The sequence below is a fragment of the Mesoplodon bidens genome, assembly GCF_964165515.1.
Source record: "Mesoplodon bidens genome assembly, chromosome: 13".
NCBI lineage: Eukaryota > Metazoa > Chordata > Mammalia > Artiodactyla > Ziphiidae > Mesoplodon > Mesoplodon bidens.
This window is the reverse complement of record NC_138169.1, coordinates 9,862,037-9,888,246: the sequence shown is the minus strand read 5'-3', so window position 1 is coordinate 9,888,246 and position 26,210 is coordinate 9,862,037. Positions and strand designations below refer to the sequence as shown.

The 26,210-nt window shown below is 52.5% G+C and overlaps 1 protein-coding gene across 5 annotated transcripts in view; it reads right to left on the bottom strand.

The window, feature by feature from the left end:
* Positions 1–26,210, bottom strand: part of CUX2 (cut like homeobox 2) — a 269,432-nt gene that overhangs the window by 17,136 nt on the left and 226,086 nt on the right. For 4 of the 5 annotated variants that reach the window (XM_081252625.1, XM_081252627.1, XM_081252629.1 and 1 more), the window contains 13 exons: positions 25,933–26,056; positions 23,365–23,444; positions 22,396–22,462; positions 20,319–20,367; positions 16,259–16,363; positions 12,074–12,265; positions 11,921–11,979; positions 11,403–11,451; positions 11,210–11,330; positions 9,390–10,064; positions 8,319–8,420; positions 2,552–3,351; positions 1,170–1,329 (listed from right to left, as the gene is read on the bottom strand). In XM_081252625.1, the coding sequence (XP_081108751.1) occupies positions 1,170–1,329; positions 2,552–3,351; positions 8,319–8,420; positions 9,390–10,064; positions 11,210–11,330; positions 11,403–11,451; positions 11,921–11,979; positions 12,074–12,265; positions 16,259–16,363; positions 20,319–20,367; positions 22,396–22,462; positions 23,365–23,444; positions 25,933–26,056 (2,583 nt within the window). The remainder of the gene's footprint in view (positions 1–1,169; positions 1,330–2,551; positions 3,352–8,318; positions 8,421–9,389; positions 10,065–11,209; positions 11,331–11,402; positions 11,452–11,920; positions 11,980–12,073; positions 12,266–16,258; positions 16,364–20,318; positions 20,368–22,395; positions 22,463–23,364; positions 23,445–25,932; positions 26,057–26,210) is intronic. The other variant, XM_081252626.1, reaches the window with a different exon arrangement.

Sequence of the window (26,210 nt, the reverse complement as noted above, 5' to 3'; positions counted from 1 at the left end):
GGTGGGTGGTGGCACCTTTTTTCATTTCTTGTCTGTGGGCATTAACTTCTAAAATAAACACCGGACTTCCCTAGTGGCGCAGTGGTTAAGAATCCGCCTGCCAGTGCAGGGGGACATGGGTTCAAGCCCTGGTCCGGGAAGATCCCATATGCCACGGAGCAACTAAGCCCGTGCGCCTGGAGCCCGTGCTCTGCAACGGGAGAGGCCACCGTGGTGAGAAGCCCGCACACCACAAAGAAGAGTAGCTCCCGCTCTCCTCAACTAGAGAAAGCCCGCATGCAGCAGGGAAGACCCAATGCAGCCATAAATAAATAAAAATTAAAAAAATAAAATAAAAAAAAAAAATAAATAAACACCATCACTGGGAGGTAAGATTTTGTTCCCTGACATTATGTTTCAGGTACTATTCCTGTTGATTCCCATTGATCTGGTTCATTTCTATGAACCTGAGATATGGTTTTTGTCCTATTGACCAATCCCCACTTTAGAAATGGACAAACGGACTGAGCTGAGGTCCTCGGACTCGGAGTCTGGCCTCTCTTTGTCTCTGCCTTTCTCTGGCCTCAGCAGGCAGGTCAGATGTCCTGTCCTGGCAGCCATCCCCCTCACGGCCTGGGTAGGCATCTCACCAGGGCCTTGATGGATCTGCCCACTGATTGTCACTGGGGAGGGAGCTTGAGGTCCCTGGAGTCCCCACCTCAGGGCTCCAATCCCTCTACTCTCAGGCTCTGTAACTCTGGGCAACTCTCTGAGCCTCAGTTTCCTCACCCAGGAAAAGTTCAGACTCCACCCTGCCTGTGCATCATTAATGGATGGATAACAGCTGCCCAAGGCCCTGTGCTAAGAAGGATTCTGAGGCTGCATGCTGGATTGCCGGGAGAAAGAGATCAATCGGCAGACTCCTGACAGGATGGGAAGGAAGGTGGGGCTCCCCGTGCAAAGTATTTTTTCCACTTGCTCCATGCACCCAGGCGCCACCTAGAGGTTTAAAACCAGTGCCTGTCTGGCTGAAGGAAGGATGAAAGGGAGCAACCTGCACTCTTTCAGGGCAGCAGCAGTGGCGCCGGGGCTGTGGGGATGCAGAGTGGGGCAGACCCTGGCAGTGAAGCCACTGCACAGACTGGAAGAGGGAGGGCTCTTGGCACTCCTGGGGCCCTGTCTACACTCACCCTGGGAGGCGCTGGGCTGCTGGCTGACGGCCTGGCCGAGCTGGTCTGAGAGCCACAGCTGCATGCGGATGAAGGGCTCCCGCCCCTTCTGCGTCAGCTTGCTCCACGGCTTCGGCCGGGACAGCATGTCACTCACACTGCCCTGTGACAGACCCAGCACCTGGGGATGGGCAGGGCAGGAAGGATAGGTCAGCAGGTCCCTGGCCATCCCCTCCACCACTCTCCCCAAGAACCTTAAAGCCCACTGTTCACTCCTGTTCTGAGAGGCCAGGGCTGCCTTCATGTGTTCTTCACTCCCCAGGTGCCTGCTGTGTGCCTGTGCTGTACCCACCACCTGCAGTGCCCTTCCTGATTTCCCTCCATCTAAAAATCCTGCCTCAGGACTTCCCTGGCAGTCCAGTGGTTAAGGCTTCGCCTCCCAATGCAGAATCCCTGGTTGGAGAACTAAGATCCCACGTGCCGTGTGGCCAAAAAACCAAAACGTAAAACAGAAGCAATATTGTAACAAATTCAATAAAGACTTTAAAAATGGTCCACATCAAAAAAATCTTAAAAAAAAAATCCTGCTTGGACTCTAAGACCACTTAAGTGCCCCCTCCTCCAGGAAGCCTTCCTGTGTCTCCCATTCAGGTCATTTCTCCTTCCTCTGAGCTTATGACCCTTTGCCTGCTCTTCTGCTATGGCCGGAGGTGATGTTTAAAACTACTTAACACGGACTTCCCTGATGGCACAGTGGTTAAGACTCCACGCTCCCAATGCAGGGTGCCTGGGTTCAATCCCTGGTCAGGGAACTAGATCCCACATGCGTGTTGCAACTAAGAGTTCACATGCTGCAACTAAGGAGCTGGTGAGCCGCAACTAAGGAGCCCATGAGCCACAACTAAGGAGCACACCTGCTGCAACTAAGACCCGGCACAACCAAATTAATTAATTAATTAATTAAAAAATAAATCTACATTTTAAAAAGAAATAAAACTACTTAACAACTGGTACCAACCAATCAGGAGACCACCACCCCCACCACAAGCTAGGCTGAGCCTTAACCCTTTAGTGGATGGACCATGGGAGGGGTGGAGGGTACCCGAGCAGGGTCGGGTAGGTGGCTATTTCCTAACCAGATGGAAGGGTTTCACAACTTTAACAACCGCCTTGCCCTTGGCTCCCCTTCCTCCAGTGCCCAGGGACAGCTGGAAACAGGAAAAAGGGCTTTTGGGGTCACCACAGACCGGGGTCCGAATCCTGCTTCTGCCCAGTTCTTGCACACGCGCACACACCCACACACGCATTCTTTCCAGACCATGGACGTGGGACGGGGGCCCTCCCTCCCCAGGTCCCGTGCTCCAGGCCCCGGAGCCTCCGAGGGTGGGCCCCGCCATCTTCACCTTCTCCCCGAAGATCCTCTGGCAGATTCCATTCTTGGCCAGCTTCTCCTTGACCTGGCGCGTCAGCTCCAGGGTGTCCACCTCACGGTACATGTAGAGCTCGTATTGCTCGGGGGTCAGGGGCGGCACGGTGGGCTTCAGCGTGCGGGGCACGTAGGCTGGGTAGTAGGCCAGTCGCCCGCCGCTGCCCCCCTCGGGGCCACCCCCCTCGGCCTTGAGCTCACCCACCCTGGGGGGCTCGTCCTCGCTCCCGGCTGCTTCATCCTCGGGGGCCATGGGGGCCTCGTCCCCACGGGGCCAGGCCCGCCCGTTGGGCTGGCCGGAGTAGCTGGAGGAGGAGGAGGAGAGTGAGGGCGAGACGGAGGCGTAGGGGCGGCTGAGGAGGCCGCGGTCCGAGGCCCAGTGGTGGTCGAAGTAGCCGGCATCGCCAATCTCTGACTTGACCTTCCGGATGATGCTCTGCACAAAGGCGGCCGGGGACAGGACTGTGAGGGATGTCTGTGTGGCACTACTGCTGGTCCCCCCACTGCCGACACCACCGCCGCCGACACCACTCTCTTCCTGCTTGACGTGGGTCGGGGCCCCGTTCTGGCTCACGGCGGCCAGCGAGGGCCGCTCTGGGGGCGAGGGAGGCACCGAGCGGCCACGGGGGCCTGCCTCCATCTCCAGCAAGGCCTGCTGCTGCGCTTGCATCTCGCGGCGCGCTTGTTCCAGAATGTTCTTGATGGCATCTTCTGAAGTGCTGGCGGGGGCTGTGCCATTGGTGATGCTCAGTGGGGCTGTCGAGTTCTTGGGCTCACCTGTGGGAAAGATGACAGGGTGGCTGGAGGCCCATGGTCAGAGCATGGATTGAAGGGCAAAGATGTTCACAGCGCAGTATTTATACCAGCAAAATGTTGGAGGCAACCTCTTTGTCCAACAGCTGGGGATTAGTTAAGTAAATTAGGGTCCATCCCTAGGACAGAATATTAGGCAGCCATTAAAAATCAGGTGGACAAATTATACTCCAATAAAGATGTTAAAAAAAAAAAAGGAAAAAAAATTACAGAAAGAGAAATCAGGTGGACAGTGAGATTTTAGCACATGTGGAGAAAGTGCTCATGGGGATAATATAACATTAGAAAAAGACTTGTCTTTTGCATATGCTGTGATCCATCTATGCAGATAAAAGCAAGTCCCAGAAGAGGACACACAGTATAACCTGCTTTCTAATTGAGCTGCAAAATAAGCAATGTATTACTTACTGAAAAATCTTTTTTTTTTTAAGAGTGGTAAACAAAAAGGAACAACAGAACATTGTTTCCCTCTGCCCTCTTAGTGGCCTTTCCCATGCTGAGGTCTCCCCACCCCTGGACCAACCCAGATCAACACAGCTCTTCCTCTATTATCTTTTTTTTTTTTTTTTTTTTTTTTTGGTACGCGGGCCTCTCACTGCTGCGGCCTCTCGCATTGCGGAGCACAGGCTCCGGACGCGCAGGCCCAGCGGCCATGGCTCACGGGCCCAGCCGCTCCACGGCATGTGGGATCTTCCCGGACCGGGGCACGAACCCGTGTCCCCTGCATCGGCAGGCGGACTCTCAACCACTGCGCCACCAGGGAAGCCCCTTCCTCTATTATCTTGTTGTGCAGTCTATACCCTAGTGGATCCTCACAGCCCCAATTTTAATTTCCAATTAAAAAGCAATAGAGCAATGGAATATTATTCAGCCATAAAAAGGAATGAAGCACTGATACATGCTACCATATGGAATAATCTTGAAAACATCATGCTAAGTGAAAGAAGCCGGACACAAAAGGCCACATATTGTATGGTTTCCATTCCTATGATATATCCAGAATAGGCAGATTCATAGACACAGAAAGTAGACTGGTGGTTCCCTGGGACTTAAGGGAGGTGGAGAGTAGGGAGTGACTGCTAATAGGTACAGTGTTTCCTTTTTGGGGTGATGAAGATGTTTTGGAAGTAGACAGAAGCAGTGGTTGCACAACATTGTAAATATACTAAACACCACTGAATTGTTCACTTTAAAATGGTTAATGTTATGTTATATGAATGTTACCTCAATTTAAAAAAAAAGTAGGGGCTTCCCTGGCTGGCACAGTAGTTAAGAATCCGCCTGCCAATGCAGGGGACACGGGTTCGAGCCCTGGTCCAGGAAGATCCCACATGCCGTGGAGCAACTAAGCCCGTGCACCACAACTACTGAGGCCCGTGCGTCTAGAGCCCGTGCTCCGCAACAAGAGAAGCCACCGCAATGAGAAGCCCACGTACCGCAATGAAGAGTAGCCCCCACTTGCCACAACTAGAGAAAGCCCGCACACAGCAATGAAGACCCAACGCAGCCAAAAATAAATAAATAAAATAAATAAATTTATTTTTAAAAAAAGTAATACATGCCTATTGTGGACAGCTAAGAATGCACAGAAAGTTAAGATGAAAATAAAAATCCCCTCTAATCTTTCCCCCAGAGGCAACCACATGAACTTTTCTCATGTTTTTCCTTTCAATCTGTTTTCTAACAACACTCATGGGATGGTCACACTTGATACGTGGGAGTGTGGCCTGGTTTGCCCTCACTTGGTGTCAACGTGAGTATTTTTTCCTATGATAATAAGTTCTTCTATTTTTAATGGCTGCATATACCACTGAGGAAATACCCTGTGCTTTACTTACCTGATCCCCCACTGCTAGACACTTAGATTGTTTCTAGTTTGTCACTGTTGGAAACAACGATAAAGAGATAGCTTGTATATAAAATTTTGCCCCCATTCTGGACATTTCCTTTGATCCCCAAAAGTAGAGCTCCCAAGTTAGTGTCAACCACATGCATTTCCTTCCCAGAGGACTGCTAATTGCTCTCTGCTTAGCCTTCACTCTTGTCGGGGGCACGGGGCGGTGGGGGGATAACCTGGCACTCTTCCTCTTGTTGAACTCTTCACAGACCCTTCACAGGAAACCCACAACTATGCAAAGGTTTCCCTCTATGATGTTGCCTTTTTAATTTCTTTGCTGTCTTGTTTCTGACCCCCCAGTGGGAGAGCAGTGTACAGGGAGCCAGGAGACCTGGGTTCTCCTTTGGTCTCTGAATAACTGTGAGTATGTCTCCTCCTCTTTGGCTTCAGTTTTCCTGTTCAGTGGGAGAGTTAGATTAAACTGTTGCTCATGATTCTTTTCCCCCCAATACTGTGTCTCATCTGTATGTGTAAGTCCTATCTAGCACACAGTAGGCACTTAATAAATGTTTGGGACCGGTTTCATGGAAGACAGTTTTTCCATGGACTGGTGGGGGGATGGGGGTGGGGGGATGGTTCAGGCCAGCGATGGGGAGCCATGGGGAGCGGGGATGAAGCTTCGCTCGCTCACCCGCTGCTCACCTCCTGCTGTGCGCGGCCCGGTTCCTAACAGGCGGTGGGCTGGTACCGGTCCACGTCCCGGGGGTTGGGGACCCCTGGTGTACACAGTAAGGGCTCAGCAGATTATATGGGTGGAGGAGTGTAGGCTCCCAGCAGGGTAAGTCCCTCTCTACCCTTTCCAGGGACCAGGAAGGGGAGGGATCTTGGGGAACTCCTGGCTTCCAGCAGCAGTCAGAGGCTTGGGAATCGGGACACTTGCTCCGAGTCACCACCATGGGGCAGCAGACAAAGTAAAATGGAGTGGGAGTGCTGAAGCCAGCATCTAGTTCTAAGCCAGCTGTGGTCTACACTGTGTTGTACTACCTCATGCTGGGTGCAGGGATGTGACTAGGTCCCTGGCTGCAAGAATCCCCCAGACTGGTGGGAGGGACAGCCACATCAGCAGAGTCATTTATAACATGAATAAATGCAACAATGGATATATAATAATGATAACGTAATGAGGACAGCTAACTTTTCAGGGGCACCTTCTACATACTAGACCCCAGTTGAGTGCTTGCCAGGCCTGATCTCATTTGATCCTCACACAACCTTAAGAAGGGAGTACAAATACTGTGCCCATTTTAAAGATGAGAAAATGAAGGCACAGAGAGGCTAAGCAATTTGCCATGGTCACACGGTTAATAAATAGCAGAGACAAAATTTGCAGCCAGGTCACTCTGGCTCCAATGCACCAAACAATACAGGTCATTATGCGGGATCCAAGGAGGGGTGGTATCCAATCCACCTGGATGGGGATGAAGGGCTTCCTGGAGATGACTTCTGAGTTGAGTTGTAAAATATAAGCAGGAGTTGGCCAGATGAAAGGTGGCTGCAGTGAGGATGGCATTAGGGGCACAGGGAACAGGAATGAGAATAAGCATGACTACAAACAGTTCATGTGAGAGGCACGGAGGGGTCAGGAGGAGTCTGAAGACTATAATAGGGCCTATAGGCCTTGTTGAAGACTTGGGATTTTATCTGAGGGTAATGGGGAGCCATGGAAGGATTTCGAATAGTGATATGACCATGTGTGTCCTCTAGAAAGATCCTTCTGGCCTCTGGGTGGAGAATGAGCCAGAGCATGGCCTAGAATGTCATTGGCAAGACCAGTAAATAGGCTACTGCAATAGTCCCAGCAAGTGATGATGGTGGCTCACTAGGCTGGTGGCAGTTGGGGTGGGGATGGACAAGCTTGAAAGAAGCACTCAGAAGTTAAGTGACCCCTGGATGGGGTAAGGGTTAGGGTTAGGGTTAGGGTTGTTGGAATTTCCAGGAGTGGATTAACTCATCTAGGAAGAGTAAGAAAGTCAGAGGGCCTGGGGTGGAGCTCTGGGGGAACCCCACGTTTGAGGGGTTGATGAAGAGAGTGCACTGTGATAGGCTAAATAATGGTTCCCCAAAGATATCCATGTCCCAATCCCTGGGACCTGTGAACATGTTACCTCACATGGCAAAAGGGAGTTTGCAGATGTGATTAGAGTTAAGAATTTTGAGATGAGATTATCGTGGATTATCTGGGTGGACCCCACATAATCACAATGGTGCTTATAAGAGGGAGGCAGAAAGATGAGAGACAGAGACAGAGACTAAAGATGCTATGATGCTAAGATGAAGGAAGAGGCCAGGAGGCAAAGAATCTGGGCGCCCTCTAGAAGCTGAAAAAGGCAAGGAAACAGATTTTCCCCTAGAGCCTCCAGAAAGAACGCAGCTGTAGCCCAGTGAGGCTGACTTTGGACTTCCGACTTTCAGAACTGTAGGATGATAAATTTATGCTGTTTTTGACCACTGAGTTCTGAGTGTGGCACCCACTGGGGAAGCGTAGGAGGCATGGTTTGAGAGGTAGGAGGAAGCCAGGGGAACAGTGGCTCACTGGGAACTAGAAAGTAAGGTGCAAGAAGGAAGGTGAGACCGATGGTCGGGGGTGAGGCTCAGACCTCTGTGCTTGACGAGCTCCTGTGTGAATACTGGTCACTGCGCCTCCTGAAAGTCGAGGACATTTGGACAACCCAGACCAGGATTGCCAACAGAACTCCGCAGTGAGGGCAATGTTCTGTGGGCGTGCTGCCCACCATGGCCGCCACTCGTCACCTGTGCCATGTGGCTACTGCGGCTGAAGAACTGAGGTTTTTAATTTCACTTAATTTTAGTTAATTTGAATGGATATAACCACACGTGGCTTGTAGCTCCATACTGGATAGGATCTGGCACTTTCCAGGCCTAGACCTCACTTGGCTGCAGGTTTGGAAAGAGGCAAAGAGGTTCTGACCTGCTTGGAATCCCCTCTGGAGTGGACGAAGGTGGACAAGGCCTTGCCTCCCGCTCAGAGCAGGCTCCGGAGGCCTCGGGCCTCACCTGCTGTGGTCACACTCACCCCCCTTCTGTGACTCGATCTCCTTCTTGGCCTGCTCCAGGATGCTCTTGATGGCGTCATCCGAGCCGGTCTCTGGTGTACGGATTCTCGGGGTGATACTGCCTGGGGGAGGAAAGGAGGCATCTTCTGTGGGGACCAGTCCTGGAGCTGGGCAGGGTGACAGCCTGGTGCCCTCCTCTGAGGGCCAGACCGTGAGTGTGTGTGGCAGGGCCACCACTTCGCTAGTCTGTGTGACAAACTGTGGACCTACAAGTGATTCTAGCTTGAAATAATAATAACAACAACAAAACCCACTGACGGCAGCCACCATCAAAGCTAACAGTTCTCGGGCTTCCTTGGTGGCGCAGTGGTTGAAAGTCCGCCTGCCGATGCAGGGGACATGGGTTCGTGCCCCGGTCTGGGAAGATCCCATATGCCACGGAGCGGCTGGGCCCGTGAGCCATGGCCGCTGAGCCTGTGCGTCCGGAGTCTGTGGTCTGTGCTCCGCAACGGGAGAGGCCACAACAGTGAGAGGCCCGCGTACCGCAAAAAAAAAAAGCTAACAGTTCTCAAGAACTTAACATGCTTTATGCTCATTTAAGCCCCCCCATGAGGCTGACATATGAGGAAACTGAGGCACAGAGCAGCTAAAGTGGATTCCTTGAGGTCACTCAGTAGATGAATGGCAGAGCTGGACACAAACTCAGGTGTCTGTGAGGTCAAAACTTGGGCCCTTCACATGGATTACCCTAAAAACTGAGTCTGGCAAGGCTGGCAGTCACCCAGGCTGTCATACGGATGGGTAAACTGAGGCTTGGAGGTGCTCAGCGGGTATCTGCCAAGGCAGCCCTTGGGGCCCAGACTTTTCCCACCATTATCAGCCTGAATGGCACCACAGCGGCCGGAGGGGGAAACTGAGACACAGAAAGGCAGAGTCACTTGCCCCGAGTCACACGGCTATGCGGTGGCAGACCCAAGGCTCTGAACCCCGAGCTGTGCTCTCCGACTCCAGCCAGCCCCATGCCCTGGGCTGGGTCGTGGAGACCAGGTCTGAGCCCGTACGCCGCAGATGGGCCCTCGGCCGGCACTCACCTCGCTGCCGCACCTGGATGGTCCTCAGAGCCAGCACATTCTGCTCGTCCGACAGGAACTGCTTCATCTTGATGAAGGGCTCCTTGCCCTTCACCGTGAGCTTGCGCCAGGGCTTGGGCCGGGCCAGGATCTCGCTGACCGAGCCCTGGGACAGGCCCAACACGTAGTGGCCAAACACCCGCTGCCCGATGTTGTGTTTGAGCAGCTGCTCCTTCACCTGGAATGCGATCTCCGCCGTGTCCAGCTGCTCCTCCTCTGTCCCGGCCCCCGCTGTGGCCACGCCGCCGCCACTGACCTCCACTGGCTCAGGGCCCCCGGGCGGCTCAGGGCCAGGGGCTGGGGTGGCAGGGGCCGTGGGCGGCTTGGCGCCATAGAAGGCCGGGGGGAACACCAGCAGGCCTCCCGCCTCCCCTTTGAAGGAGGCCGGGGGCATCATGTGCTTGGACAGCAGCGTGTCCCCTGCCAGTCTCTCCCCTGAAGCCAGGCTGGGGAAGGGGGACAGCGAGAAAGTCCGAGGGCCATCAGGGCCGAGGCCAGGGCCCAGCAAGGGCTGCCCTGGGCTGGGGGACAGGGGGTCTTCGGGCCCTGGTGGTGGTGGGAGCTGTGGAGGGGATGGGTAGGACTGCTCCGTGCCCAGAGAATCCTTAATGGCATCATCCTCTGAAGGGTCTTCCTCTAGAACACCAAGGCAGACAGACAGAGGAAGAGAGGAGAGACAGAGAGAAAGACAGGTAGACAGTGATGGGGAGAGACAGAGACAGAGACAGGGAGAGAAATAACACAAAGACACAGAGATAGGAAAACAGAAATAACATGGGAGAGACAGAGACAGGCAGAGGCAGAGAGACAGACAGACAGAGAGAGTGAAAGACAGAAAGCAACAGAAAGACAAAGAGATAGAAAGAGGGAGACAGAGAAACAGTGAGAGGCAGAGAGACACATACAAAGAGACAGAAATTTGGAGGGAGAGGAAGGGGGCACAGGGCAGGAGGGAGTGGGGACAAGTGCTATAGGCGTCGGGCGGCGCAAGGCGCCAACACTGGCTGTTTCTGCCACACACACTCCCTGCCCCCTTCTCTGATCCCCATCCTTCAAGTCTCGGGCCAAATGCCAGTTCTGGGGAGCCCCCCTCCCACCATCAAGCACATTAACTGAGCACTCGTTATGGGCCCAGCACCTCGCTCTGGGAGGATTAACCCCCATCCCAGAGCAGGACAGCCCACTTCCTGGGTGCTCGCCCTGCACCCCTTGTCTATGCGTTTGTATTTCCCATGCTGCTAACTTACTCCACCCGCACAGGGCCCATTACCGCCCCCATTTCACAGATGAGGAAATGGAGGCAGCACACAGAAAGTGTCGGCTGGGGCCACATGGCTGACAGGTCATGAAGCCACTGTGTGGGGAGAAGGGGCTATCTGGGGGAGACAGGCGTGTCTGCAGGCCATGCCCAGTGGTCTGCTGTAGGGGGTGCGGTGTGAATGCCCTCCTTGTCCCGTGACCTCTTCCTGTTGCTCTTGAAGGCTAGGGCATGAGCGAGCCCTTCGGGGGACCTCAGGAGGGCCTGAGTGAGCTGTGTGTCCCTGAGTGTGGGCGTGGATGTGGGTGGCACCCTGTGGGACAGCCGCCTGCTGGCTTAGCTGTGGATGGCACCCAGCTCAGCCCCTGGCACCCAGGAGGCACTCAATCAACATGCCCGCCTTTTATCCATCATCCTCCGGCCCATGTGGAAGGCAGTGGTCTGAGGGCATGGAGGAAGCCAGAGACCCACGGGCAGCTCCCACCCCGGCCCCTCAGCCCCAAGAGCACCCCTCCTCCCCTACCAGGGCTGGCCAAAAGACCAGGCTTTTCTAGAAGGAATTTCTGCGCAGGGAAGAATGCCTCCTTTGCCATGAGCAGGGAGTCTTCGGGCTTCGCCATGCCCTGAGGAGACAAGAAGCAGGGCTGAGAGGGTATGGCTGGTGCAAGGCTCTCAGGGGCAGCCTGCCCTGCGGGGACAGTGGTGGGGATACTCACCTGCGGGAGGCTGCAGGTGTTGGAGGCCAGCTTCATGGCTTTGAGGATGCTGCCAGAGAAAGTGGAGAGAGTGTGAGGCCAGCCAGTTCCCCAGGCCGGGGGAGAGGCACTGCGACCTGCTATCTTCCCTGATTGACAGCAAGCACCCCAGCCCCCAGGACCCCATGTAACGCGGGACTCACTGGACAACAGGCCTTAAATAGTGGCTTGTGAACTGTCTGCTGTCACCTGGGGGAGTGTGGCTTGAGCTCAGCTGATTAAGGCATCATCCCCCTGCCCAGTTACAGCACCAGCAAGGCTATGTTTTCCCACAGGCAGCTCTTGATGACAAAGGTCCGGGCATGACCCCCAAGGTGCCAGTGGAGAGTTGACAAGGGTACCACAAAGTGGGGTCTGGTGGGAGGGAGGAAGATGGTGAACTTTGCCGAGGGCCCCTTGTTATCTTCCCAGGCAGCCCCCAGTCAGGTAAGAGGGCTTGAGGTGGGGGGTGGTCTGTGGAGCCCCACCCCACACAGTACCTCAGCTCTGTTTTAATTTCTTCATAGTCAGACTGTGCCTGGAGCTTCTCTTCCAGCTTCTAGAAGGACAAAGATGGTGAGGCTGGTCCATGGCCTTCTGCCTGGGGACTCCCCGCCCATCTCCCATCTGCCCACCTCCTCCCCAAGACCTACCTCGATGGCCTCGGACTTGGCCGTGAGCTGCCGCTCCAGGTCTGCAATCTGGTTGGCGGAGGTCTCCTCCAGCTCCTGCAGAGAGTTCTGGAGGTGCCGCACGTCCTTCAGCAGCCGCAGGATCTCCCGATCCTTGGAGGCCAGGGCAGCCTCAAGCCGAGGGCCCGAGCACAGAGCGAAGTTCACCTTATCCTGGGCACAAACAGGGGCTTGGAGGGGCCGGGAGGTGTGGGGCAGGGGGCTGCAGGGCTGCTGTGCTCCCTGGGGTGACTCAGCCCCTCTCACAGGCCTGTGGCTTTCCCCTTACCACTTCTGAGCCTTTGCTCAGGCTGGTCCCACCTGCCTGGATGTCTTTCCCTCTCTTCTTGAAAAGAAATAAGGAGGGAGAAGGAGTGGTCAGAGAAAGTATTTTGGAGGAAGGTATGTCTAAACTGTGATGAAGCTCAAGAACAAGTTAGTGATTTGGAAAATTGCTTGGCAGCCTCTGCTAAAGGTGAAAATTCGGTGCCCTAAGTCCTGGTGAAATATATGCAGGAGAAATGTGGGCACTTGTGCACCAAGACACAGGATGTGAACGTTCACAGCAGCCCTCTCTGTAATAGCTCCGAACCAGAAACCCCCCAGATGCCTACCCACCAGAAAGTGGACAGATTGTGGAATACTCACATAACAGAATACTAGACAGCAACAAAAACGAATAATCTACATTTACTTGCAACACAGCATGACGACTCTCCCAGATATATCATAGAGCCAAAGAAGCCAGACACCAAAGTGTATGCGTGATTCTATTAAGATCAGATATCAAAACAGGCAAAACCCATCTGTGCTGTTAGAAGTCAGGGGGAGTGGCACCTGGATGGGGTCACGGGGGAGGCTTCTGAGTGCTAGAATGTTTTATTGTCTTTTAAAAAATATTTATTTATTTGTTTGTTTGTTTGTTTATTTATTCGTTCATTCATTCATTCATTCATGGCTGCGTTGGGTCTTCATTGCTGCACGTGGGCTTTCTGTAGTTGCGGCGAGCGGGGGCTACTCTTCGTTGCGGTGCACGGGCTTCTCATTGCGGTGGCTTTGCTTGTTGTGGAGCACGGGCTCTAGGTGCACGGGCTTCAGTAGTTGTGGCACAAGGACTCAGTAGTTGTGGCTCACGGGCTCTAGAGCACAGGCTCAGTAGTTGTGGCGCACAGGCTTAGTTGCTCTGCGGCATGTGGGATCTTCCCAGACCAGGGCTTGAACCCATGTTCCCTGCATTGGCAGGCGGAGTTTTAACCATTGTGGCAGGCGGATTTTTAACCATTGTGCCACCAGGGAAGTCCCTAGAATGTTTTATTGTTGATCTGGATGCTGGTTATGGGCTGTGTTCACTTTGAAAAATTCCAAATGTTGTACACTTATGATATGCACATTTTCCCTTGTGGATGTTATACTTCAATAACACATTTTTTTTTTTTTTTTTTGAGGTACGCGGGCCTCTCGCTGTTGTGGCCTCTCCCTTTGCGGAGCACAGGCTCCGGATGCGCAGGCTCAGCGGCCATGGCTCACGGGCCCAGCCGCTCCGCGGCATGTGGGATCCTCCCGGACCGGGGCACGAACCCGTATCCCCTGCATCGGCAGGCGGACTCTCAACCACTGCGCCACTAGGGAGGCCCAACACATTTATTAAAAAGGAACAAAAAGAGCCCGCGTGCCGCCAACTACAGAGCCCACGTGCTCTGGAGCCCGCGTGCCACAACGAGAGAGAACGAAGAGCAACGAAGAGCCCGCACACCGCAACGAAAGATCCCGTGTGGCGCAACTAAGACCTGACATAGCCAAAAACAAAATAAATAAATATTAAAAAAAAAGAAAAAAAGGAACAAAAAAGAACTAGTCAGTTGGGTGAAGAAGTAGTAGTTATAGGATGCTCCTGGCTGAGAGAACAGCAAAGGCTTGGGTTTCTAAATCGGGCCCAGGTCCCACTCCCGGCAGCAACAGACCCATAGGATTAGACCTGAGACCTTGCAGCCACGAGACACATTAGGGTGATTCCTTCCTCATCCTAATTTGCCACGAGCCCCAAGCCCCACAGCTTCTCCAGGTTTTAGGAAATGGCCCCTTTGTCCTGGTTGAAGATGAAGAGGTTTCTCTTTGAGGGGACCTGAAGTCAGGCTGCCCTTGAGCTCAGTTACAAATGAATCTAAGCAGCATTAAGAAGAAAAACAAAAAACAAAAAACTGACCACTACCAACCCCAGCTATTCTTCTATGGAGGTAAATGCCAATTAAAACAGGAAGCGGATGCCATTAACACATTAAATTAATTAGCATCGAGCGCCACTGTTGTGCTCAGAAAAGCTCACCCCCCTCCCAAACCAGCAAAGTTCCTCATGGCTGATTAGCACAGGCATTTGCTGGCTTCCATGGGGGTTAATTAAGAACCATTGGCAAATTCTCTCTGAGGCATCCTCATGAGCGCTCTCGCTCTGTCTTTCTTGTGTTCATTCTCTATGTCGTGCAGACATCAGGCACGTTGATACATACACACTGCCTCCCGGGACACGGGCACAGGTGCACACACCTACGGACACAGCACACACTGACACATGTACCTGTGGGGATACTCATGCTGACAAGCACACGCATGGAAATGCACAGGCACCAAGGAGACGTGTCACCATCACACACAGAGACATGTATGTGCTCAGAGGCCACATGCTCACGTGGGCAAAAACACCCTGGACATACCCCAAACACACTAGTTAACAGTAACACTGCATTAAATATTTACTGAGCATAGACTATAAACCAAGCACCATGTAATCCTCTCAATAACCCTATAAGGCAGGTCCTATTTATACAGATGAGGAAACTGAGGCACAGTTAGGTTAAGGATACAGTTATTTGCCCAAAGGTCACAAACAGACACACATACACAGTAACACACGCTCAAAGAGACTCATTCCAATATTTAAATAGAAAGACAGATACAGACACACAGGTCTATGTATCAGGGTGTCAGGTGAAATGAAAATTATGCCGGCAAATTCAGGTTCATGAATGGAGACTGCAAATCACCCTGGAGCAGACCTGTGATTATGTAAGCAATCATGAATTTCATTCCTTGATATCTGGAAAGAAATCTGGAAAGAAGGTGGACCAATTTACATAAGGAAGCCAGGCTTTCTGGGAGAGGAACAATGAAGACTCTTATTACATGACAGAAGGGTAGGTTGGGGTGGGCCTGATTAAAATCCCTTGGCAGGAAATGTCCCCAGGACCCAAAGGGGCACCAACCTGGAGGAATGAGAAAGATGTACTGACTAAGTGGCTTAACACAGGAACCTCAGGGTTTTTTGTTTGTTTGTTTGTTTTTTTGTTTTTTTTTTGGGTACGCAGGCCTCTCACCATTGTGGCCTCTCCCGTTGCGGAGCACAGGCTCCGGATGCACAGGCTCAGCGGCCATGGCTCACGGGCCCAGCCGCTCCGCGGCACGCGGGATCCTCCCAGACCGGGGCACGAACCCGTGTCCCCTGCATCGGCAGGCGGACTCTCAACCACTGCGCCACCAGGGAAGCCCAAGGAACCTCAGGGTTGATGACTAAAGTTTGGTTCTTTGTAACATGTGGCTGGTTGGGAAACCTCATTAGAATCAGCCTGATATATTTTAGGAACCCATGGCTGATATGAGTGTCAACCTCAGCTCTTGGTCAGCAGCCCCACTGCTGTCTGGGAGGGACTGAAAACCAGCGGGGCATCCCTGTAGCAGTCCCGCACATCTTCCAAGCAGTGTGAGACCAGTGGTCAACAGCAACACCTGGTGGCAGCCACCAAAACTGCATGGCTGATCTACTGATCAAACTCACTCTCCTACCCACTCTTGCTGGGCACCTGGCAACTAAAATGATCCTCTTTGGCCTGACTAAATTCCAAAGTATATGGAAGCCTGAGCTTGAAAAGTTAAAAGAGCTGTGGCTGTTTTTGACCCTCAGCTGGTGAAGCAAGTCACAGTGACTATGTTTAACTACACACTGACCTTGGCAATTAAAATGCTATGCCCACAGTATGCACACAGAGACCCACACCCATTCATGTGCACAATTTCACACAAATGCGCATGGTCCACCCACAAAATGTCACCCACGTATTCAAACCCACAAACCTGGCCTTTCCCAACCTTTCCCCGTGGCTCCTCCACCATCCTTACCCCACTGGGTCCCTGAGGAGAGCAGCAGGCCAGGCGGATGGAGCTGTTGACGGAGGCAAGTTGTTCCCGAAGACTTTCCACCTCCCGCTGGGCAGCCTCGGCTCGCTGGGAAGGAAAATGGGGCAAGTGTGGTTAAGAGGTGATCCCACCCTGGCCCTCCACTGCTTCCCTGCACCGTCTCAGGCAGCAGCTGGGAAGGCAGGTCTGAGGGCCTGGGGTCCTCCTTTCTGGGTCCTGGACCCTTGAGTTGGCTCTTGGTTTCCCTGGTGTGTATCCAAGAGGAGCTAGAACATTCCCTCTTCACTAGGGCAGGAAGGGAGATGCTGTCTTGATGTAACTGGCAATTTTTCACACGTTCCCTGGCCACTTCTGTCTGCCAAGTAAACTTCAGGCCTGGCTAGTCAAAAGGCCAGAGTTTGTCCCCAGCTCCTGTGCCATATGGTGTCTGCAGAGGTGGCTCACAAGCTGTTGCAGGCCCCTGGGCAAGTTACTTCCCCTCTCTGAGTCTTAGTTTTCCTTTTGTGAAATGGGGGCAATGAAACTGTAGAGGAGTGTTGAAATACATCTAAAATCAGAATGCCACAGTTTACTAAACTGAATCTTAACTCTTCAAAAATTTCTAAGAAAAAGCCTGGAAGGAAGCATCCAAATGTTAACAATGTAGACTTGTGGCCTGGAGAGAAATCTGTACTTTGTCTCTCTTTCTGGTTGTATGACCTTGGGCAAGAAACTTCATATCCCTGGCCTCAGTTTCCCTGTCTGTAAGATGGGCATTATAAGAGCAACTATCTCATAGGGTTGTTCTGCAAGTAAGTGATTTGGTAAAATACAACTCATTAGGTATCTCATCTTGATGCCTGACACATACAAATGTGTCAACAACTGGTTTACTTTATTAACAACAGGGTGTATGGGATCTTGAACTATGGAAAATTAAGAGTTGCAGTTGTATCTTGACCCCCAGCTGGTGATGCAGATCATAGCGATTAAGTTTAACTTATACACTGACCTTAGCAATCAGGATGCTGTGCCCACTATACGCGCACAGAGATGCACACACATCCACGCGCACATTTCATTGATTTATGTTTTAACTGATTTGTTTGTTTATTAGTATCCTGCCTTGTTCCAGGAATGGTTCGAGTTAGGAGTCAGTTTTGTTTTGGGAAAGGTTTTGGGCGTGTGGGGTTGTAGAGAAAACATTTTTATGTTTCCACAAAGGGCATTCTGAGCAAATGTGACTGAAACTTGGGATCTAGGCTAAAAGACAAGCCTTGGAGTTAATACATGACTGATTAGCTAGTGAGAACTCCAGAAAGATTCACCTCCTGGGAGATGTCTGTTGACATTTCAAGGAGGGATGAGACCCAGACCGTGGAGACACCCCCTGGCTTGTAAAGCTGGGTTTAAAGCTACTAGTCTTATCTTCCCCTGGAGAGAAGTATTTATATTCCAAATGCTAGAAACCCAGGATCCTTGCCCTTCTGTTCATCACGATACTTCAGAGTCGATTTCTCTCCCTTTCTCAGAACGTCCCTCTACTATACTATACAACCACCCAGATTCATATTTGGGTGGTTCCTTGCCTACAGCACAAACTCTGGTGCATGTAGGAGGATATCTGGTTCTCGTCTTGTCACCCTAGGGGAAGAACTGGGGCAAACTGGCATGGTGTTTACTATACAAGTCATAAGGATCTGCTCTGTTCCAGAATCCTCTTGTTCACATTTAGGATAGTATTAATAAATACAGATATTAAAGGCTAATATGATGACACTTACTTTTTTCTCAGTACTCTACAACGAGCAGGTTTTAGTTTTATACTCAGGAAAAAATAAACATCATTAAAAATGCTTCCTATTCAAACTACTCTAAGATCGCTCTTCTTAAGCCTCTTTGATTGGCAGAGATCCAAAAGTCTGACGACACACAGTGCTGGTGAGGCTATCGGGAAACGGGCCCTCTCAGACCTTGCTGGAGGGAGTGTGAACTGGCACAACCCCATGGAAGGCAGTTTGGTCACATTTGCCAAATTATAAACGCACAGCTCTTTCACCCAGCGGTTCCACTTCTAGGAATTTGCCCCATACAGTGGCTTGGGTATGTATGAAATGATATCTGTACAAGGTTATTCACTGCAGTGTGGAGGATGATGGTAAAATACTGGGAATACCATAAACGTTCATCAATAGGGTATGAGTTAGACCAGAGGTTGGCAAACTGCAACCTGCTGCCTGTTTATGTAAATAAAGTTTTACTGGAACACAGTCATGCCCATTTGTTTCCATATCGTCTATGCTTCACTCTACCACTGCAAAGTTGAATAGTTGTGACAGTGACTTGCAAGGCCGAAAATATTTACTCTCTGGTCCTTTATAGAAAGTTTGCCTTCCCCTGGGTTAGATGATGGTGTGTCCATGTAGTGCAATACGACATAGCTGTGAAACAGAAGGAACTGCTTTATATACCGATACGGAACAAGCTCTATCTAAGACACATACATGGAAAAAGTAAGGTTCAGGAGGGTGTATATAGTATTAATAATTATCATTATTTTTTAAGTTGCTAATTATTCTCTTAAGGATATGCATACCAAGGTTGTGATGATTTCTTTCTTTTATTTATTTATTTTTGGTCATACGGCATGTGGGATCTTAGTTCCCCAACCAGGGATTGAACCTGGGCCCTCTGCATTGGAAGCGTGGAGTCTTAACCACTGGACTGCCAGGGAAGTCCCTCATTTTTGTTTTAGAAAGGGGTAAAAGTAGATATTCATGGGCTTGTGAAGGATCTCTGGGAGGAGACCCCAGACACTGTAACAGAGGTTGCTGGGGAGAGGGGAACTGGCGGCAGGTTCAGGGAGGGGAGATGGAGTTTCCCGGCTATGCCCTAATGTACCTTTTTCAGTTTTGAACTAAGTAAATGGATTACCTATTCAAAAAATTAACCTAAAAAACATTATTCTTTTCCAACCTTCCTCTGCAGGAGGGAGCACCCTGTCCCTAGGCTGGCACAGCCAGGCATCCAGGCCTTTGCCTCTGCTGTGCCCTCTGCCTGGAATGCCACTCCTCAAGAGAACAGCGCCTGGGCTTTAGAACCCAGCTGCAAAGTGTCCTCCTAGGAGGCCTCCCTCAACCACCCCTGGGGAAATGACCACTTGCCCTGTCACACTGCTGACCCCTCCTGGCCATGCCCCTGGCTGCTGGTGTTGCAGGGGACCGGGGAGAGATGCAGTAGGCCCGCAGGACTCCAGACCGGACCCTTATGGCCACATCTTACCTCCTTTCAAAGTCCTGCCCAACTTTGTCCCGCAGATGGCAACACACCTGAAGCCAGAGGAAGGCAGGACGTGGGAACCCCATTTATAAATGTGAAAACTGAGACTCGGAGAGGCTGAAGGACTTACAAGGACCCGGGCTGGGACTAGGATGTGGGGCCCCCAGGGAAGGTTAGGGTCCACACAGTGCCTGCCTGGTGATCGAGTGAGGAGGTTGGTGGAGACCCCAGGTGGGGATGGAGGGAGAGAAGCAGCTCCGGGCTTGTCCCTCGTCACCACCCTCGGCTCTATGGAACATAGCTCCTCACTCAGTCTGGTTGAGAGAGACCCATGTCCCAGCTTAGCCTGGGGATGGGCCTGGGATCTCTGGTCACTGCTCTGCCTTCCTCCCACGGGGAAGGGCACTTGTCATGCTCTGCAGGCTGCTTCCTGGCCTTTACCAGGGCCGTCCCGTGCCTGGAATCCATCCCTCTAGTCTCAAGTTACTTGTCAGGTCTCAGCTCCACGACCCTTCCGTGGGATGTCTTCCCTGACCCCTGAGTCTGGGGCTGGTGCCCCTTCCCCAATTGTTGCTGCCTGCATCACCCTATTTCTGAGTGTTCTGTCTGTATCCCACCCTCCTTCCTCTGGGAACTCAGGGGCTGGGTTCCGGACAGCTCCCAGCCCCAGCACTCAGCATGGCATGTAGTTCAATTAATATTGATTCAGCTCAGCTCCCTCCTCTCCGCCTGGCCCAAGACCCCCGCCCCGGGGAGAATGAGCCCCCAGCACACGTCTCCTCACCTGATTAGCTTTCTCCAGGTTGGTCATGATCAGGCCGACTTCATCTGCCCTGAGACAGAAAGACGAAGCCCTGAGGAAGGGATTCTGGCAGCCACCAGGGCCCCCGACACTCCTGAAACCCCCCAGCCCCTGCCAACCCAAGGGTCTTGCAATGGGGCCCTCGAGCAGGCTGCCTTCCATCCTTCCTACTGGAGAGAAACCAAGCTGGGGGGGGCAGGGAAAGAATCCAGGCTGGGGGGAAATGAAAACGGGGCCTCAGCACTGGACCCCTTCCAGGCAGCCTGGCCTCCATCTCCCCCAGGGGTCCACTCTCTGAAGGTGCCACAGAGCTACACCTCCCAGCCTTTGCCTCTGCTATGCCTTCCACCTGGATGTCTTCCTCAAGAGAACAGGGCCTGAGCTTTACACCCAGCTGCAGAGTGTCCTCCTAGGAGGCCTCCCTCAACTACCCTCATTTATTTTGCTGCCTCACCACCCCCCTGGGTTGTCAGCGCCTAAAGGATCGGGACAGGCCTCATCCACCTCGGCTGCCCCTCTGCCTAGCAAGGGGTGGGGCCACAAGGGGCCTGCAGGGAGCATTTGGTGACTAAAAGCCACACACGTGCTACACGCATGTTCCAGTTCAAGGCCTTCTTTGCATAAGCTGTTCCCACTGCCCACAGCACCTTTCCAAGCATTCTTCATGTGGCCATCTCCTTCCCATCTTTGAGATCTCATTCTGAAGGTCATCTCCTCAGGGAAGTCCTCCCTGACTACCCTGGATAATAGGACCGACCCCTCCATGTTATTCTCTCTTGCTGCTCCTATTTTTTCCCTTCATAGTATTTACCATGTGGCCACAACAGTGTCAGGCATACAGTAAGTGCTCAATAGTGTCTGTGAATGAAAGACTTTATTCCTGTACATCAGCTAGTGTGTGTCTCCTCTCCTTGACTGAGGACAGGCCCATGTTCTGGGGTTTCCTCCAGGGACCCAGCATAGCACTGGGTAAACAGTAGGTGCTAAATTGTAGATTAAGTGATATCTTAAAGCCTGAAGAAATGTTGAGTCCAGATTAATTTAAGTTAATGACACTTGGCCCTGAGGGTTGGACTGTGAACCTGGGGAGTGGGGACAGCCCCTAGAGGCTGGGGCAAGGCAGAGGCCCATGACCAGCAGAGTCTGCTTAGCTGGAAACCCAGAATGTCCTTTATAGCTTGTGCTACACGGATCGCACCACAAATAAATGGTGAACAGCTGTGTGCCTATGCGGGTGTGGAGCAGAGAGTACTTAATTCAATGGGTGTCTCAGGTAGAATCCGAGGGAGAATATCAGAAAGAGGAGGCATGTCTAGAGGGTGAGAGGCAGGAGGCATGTCTGGGAGAGTCAGAGGCAGGAGGCATGTCTGGGAGGGTCAGAGGGAGGAGGCATGTCTGGGCGGGTCAGAGGGAGGAGGCATGTCTGGGAAGGTCAGAGGGAGGAGGCATGTCTGGGAAGGTCAGAGGGAGGAGGCATGTCTGGGAAGGTCAGAGGGAGGAGGCATGTCTGGGAGGGTCAGAGGGAGGAGGCATGTCTGGGAGGGTCAGAGGGAGGAGGCATGTCTGGGAGGGTCAGAGGGAGGAGGCATGTCTTGGAAGGTCAGAGGGAGGAGGCATGTCTGGGAGGGTCAGAGGGAGGAGGCATGTCTGGGAGGGTCAGAGGGAGGAGGCATGTCTTGGAAGGTCAGAGGGAGGAGGCATGTCTGGGCGGGTCAGAGGGAGGAGGCATGTCTGGGAAGGTCAGAGGGAGGAGGCATGTCTGGGAGGGTCAGAGGGAGGAGGCATGTCTGGGAGGGTCAGAGGGAGGAGGCATGTCTTGGAGGGTCAGAAGGAGGAGGCATGTCTGGGAGGGTCAGAGGGAGGAGGCATGTCTTGGAAGGTCAGAGGGAGGAGGCATGTCTGGGCGGGTCAGAGGGAGGAGGCATGTCTGGGAAGGTCAGAGGGAGGAGGCATGTCTGGGCGGGTCAGAGGGAGGAGGCATGTCTGGGCGGGTCAGAGGGAGGAGGCATGTCTGGAGGGTCACAGGCAGGAGACACACCTCAGCATGGCATTCACTTACTTGGATGCCGCCTCCTCATCGTATTTCCGCCGCAGCTCCAGCAGCTCTGTCTGCGTGGCCTTTAACGCTTGGAAAAATTAAAGTGCCGGAGTAAGGCCCTCCACCTCCAGGGAAGTGGAACCCGCTCCCCTTCTCTGGGGCCCGGAAGGCAGAATGAAGCTTGGGGTAGTGAGGAAAGATTTTTCTGTCAGTTAGAACTGGTGACAAGCAGTGAGTTTCCTGCCCCTAGAAGGGCTTCGAGCTGGAGGGAGGGCTGTGGCATGGCCAGGGTGGGGAGGGCAGATGACATGGTTCTCTATGACTCTATGAAGCTCAGGGGACCCAGGTAAGTGGAGGGGGCAGTCTGTCCCGGGACCTGGTGTATGAGCCCCCTAACACCTTTAAGGTCACTCCAGGACCTGGGTGGGGTCGTCCGTGCATGAGCTCACCCACCCTGAGGCCCAGCCCTGGAAGTGAGGGGACGGGAGGGGCAACGAAATCAACAGATACATGTATATTACAACAAATGAGGGATTTCTCATAAAGTTCCAGATTTCTGATTTCTCTAGCAAAATGGAAGGGACTGGCTATACTGGGCAGTGCCTGGCTGGGGCTCAGCAGTGGCCACCTCTTTAGATCAGGCCTGGGTTCGCCAGTTTGACCCACACCCCACCCTTCCCTACTGCATTCCCTAATCCAGCCAGCTTGGCTGCATGCCCGGCTCCTGTAGGCACTGCATTTGTCACCCCGGATTGAATTCTATCTCAAACCCTCTCTCCACAGTAGTACGACCCCCGGGACTGGGGCTCTGATCCCTGCTGGGTAATGTAAGTCTTTCCTCTCCCTTCCCAAACTCCTTTCTTGCCCTCCTGATTCTAGAACACCTGACCCTGTGTTCAGTGTCACTGCCCCCTCCCACTCCCCCTGGGCCTCCTGGTCTGACTGGCTGGGGCGCTGCACGAGGGCAGGGGACATGTGCCAGATACACACCTGAATGTAGGACCTTGATCTTCTCCTCGGCTTCCCCCAGTCTGGCTGCCAAAGTGAAGGCCTGTACTTCCTGAAGGCCCCTGTGAAAAGACCTGATGTGTGGACCAGCCCATCCTGGCTTCCTGTCCCCTCTCCCACTCCCTGTAAAATCTGCACCTCCGTCTTTTTAATGAGTCCTTAAACATGACACTCAGGCACTTGGCTGCCCTGCTGTTTTGCTGACTGTGTGGCCTCCATTAGAGCTGGTGCCCAGTTAAGGTTCTGTAGCAGCCAGTGACCTTGCCTCTCTGGGCCTCAATTTCCTCATGTATAAAATGGGTTTCTGATGGAGTCTGCCTCAGAGAGTGCTGTGAAGCACGTTCAATGTGGTGCCCAGCACCCAGAGTTCCCTCAGCATCACTGGTAACTATTAGTGTCCCCTTGAGAGGCACTTTTTTCCCTTTTCTGTGGCAGGAGTCTGGGAAGCCCCCTCAGCCCACTGTGGTCTAACTTGGGTGTGATGCAAGCATCCCAGCAGAGAAAGGGGACCCCTAGCTATGCTGGGGGAGGGTTTATGCAAAGCCTGAGCCTTACCTTGGCTGGCTCAGTGACTCTAGGGAAGGAGCCCCGTTTACCTTGATCTTATCCTGCCCCCTCCCCCTCGCTCACTCCATTCCAGCCACACTCCCCTCACACATCAGGCACGTTCCTACCTCAGGGCCTTTGCACTGATTGTTCCCTCTGTCCCTATATACCTGCAAGGCTCCCTCACCTCCTTACGGCTTTGCTCACCTTCTCAGTGAGGCCTCCTCCAACACTCTATTTAAAACTTCAGCCCCCGGGGACTTCCCTGGTGGCACAGTGGTTAAGAATCCTCCTGCCAGGGCCTCCCTGGTGGCGCAGTGGTTGAGAGTCCGCCTGCCGATGCAGGGGATACGGGTTCGTGCCCCGGTCTGGGAGGATCCCATATGCCGCGGAGCGGCTGGGCCCGTGAGCCATGGCCGCTGAGCCTGCGCATCCGGAGCCTGTGCCCCGCAACGGGAGAGGCCACGACAGTGAGAGGCCCGCGTACCGCAAAAAAAAAAAAAAAAAAAAAAAAAGAATCCTCCTGCCAATGCAGGGGACATGGGTTCGAGCCCTGGTCCGGGAAGATCCCACATGCTGCAGAGCAACTAAGCCTGTGTGCCACAACTGCTGAGGCTGTGTGCCACGACTACTGAAGCCTGCACGCCTAGAGCCCGTGTTCCGCAACAATAGAAGACCCTGCACCACAGCAACGAAGAATAGCCCCTGCTCTCCGCAACTAGAGAAAGCCTGCGCACAGCAACAAAGACCCAATGCAGCCAAAAATAAATAAATAAAACAAATAACTTAAAAAAATAAAAAAACAAAAAACTTCAGCCCCCATCTTATCCTCTCCCTCTTCTGCTTTATCTGTCGTCACAATGCTTATCATGTAGCACACCACTTATCGTTTTTGCTTGTGTTTTCCTCACTAGAAAGTAAACTCCAGGAGGGCAGAGGTTTTGTCCATTTTGTTCACTGCTCTTCCCTAGAACAGTGGCTGGCACACAGTAGGTGGCTCCATAAATATGTGGAATGAAAAAATAAGTGAATGACAGAAAGGATAAATATAATAATCACCATAAAATTGTCCTAGAAAGGCCCTAAGAATGCATATTTTATCACCACTGCACCAATCGTAAAGGCAAACATTTACTTCTCCCTGTGAGCACTGAGCTAAGCATGTACAGGTGTCATTTCATTTCATTCTTATGGCAAACTAGGAGTTGACACTGCCTGTGACAGTCAGTGTTATACGTCCATTTGGCTGGGCTATAGTACCCAGTTATTCAGTCGTACACTAATACATGTACTGCTGTGAAGGCATTCTGTAGATGGGGTTAACATCTACAATCAATTGATGTTAACTAAAGGAAAATATTCTCAATAACACAGGTGGGCTTCATTCAGTCAGCTGAAGGTCTTAAGAACAAAACTGAGGAAGAAGAAATTCTGCCTCAAGATGGCAGAACTCACGCCCACCTGACAGTTTCCAGCCTGCTGGCTGGCTCAACCAGTTCAGACGCACCAGCCTCAATCGTGTGCGTTAAGTCCTTGAAATACAACTCTTTTTTTTCTTAATATTTATTTATTTGGCTATGTTGGGTCTTTGCTGCGGCATGCGGGCTCTTAGTTGCGGCATGTGGGAACTAGTTCCCTGACCAGGGATCGAACCCGTGTCCCCTGCATTGGGAGCATAGAATCTTAACCACTGGACCACCAGGGAAGTCCCAAAATACAACTCTTAATTTAAAAAAAATTCTACTGGTTGTTCCTCTGGGGGACCCTGGGTAATATACCACCATTAGCCCCATTTTCTAGATGGGGAAACTGAGGCTCAGTGAGGTGATGTGACCAGCCCAGGGCTGGCCACTGAGCTGCTGATGTGTGGCTTGAATCCAGACCTGCATCTCCATCTCCAACCTGCATCTGGATTCCCAAAGGGTCCTGGGCAGGGGTGACTTTCCAGGTCCCCCCTCCCAGAAGCTGGAGCAGCGGGAGCCTGCCTCTCCTTCCCTCACTCACTTTTGTTTCTCTGCCTCATTCCTCTGCAGCAAAGTTTCTGTCAGGAGGGCTTTGCTGGGAATGCCTGGGAGGCGGCTCCCCTCAGTCAGCGTGGGCCCAGCCGGCGACGTCCCCTCTCTCTGTTCTGGAGGGAGAAAAAGAGGGAAAACCGCCCATTGCTGAGAGTGGCGTGACAGCCAGAGCTGCTTTCTGCAAACCAGATCGATCAACAGTGCTGGGAGAAGAATCAATTTCCCAAACTCAGCGTTGGAGAGAGCGCAGCTGTCAGGACCTGTTGT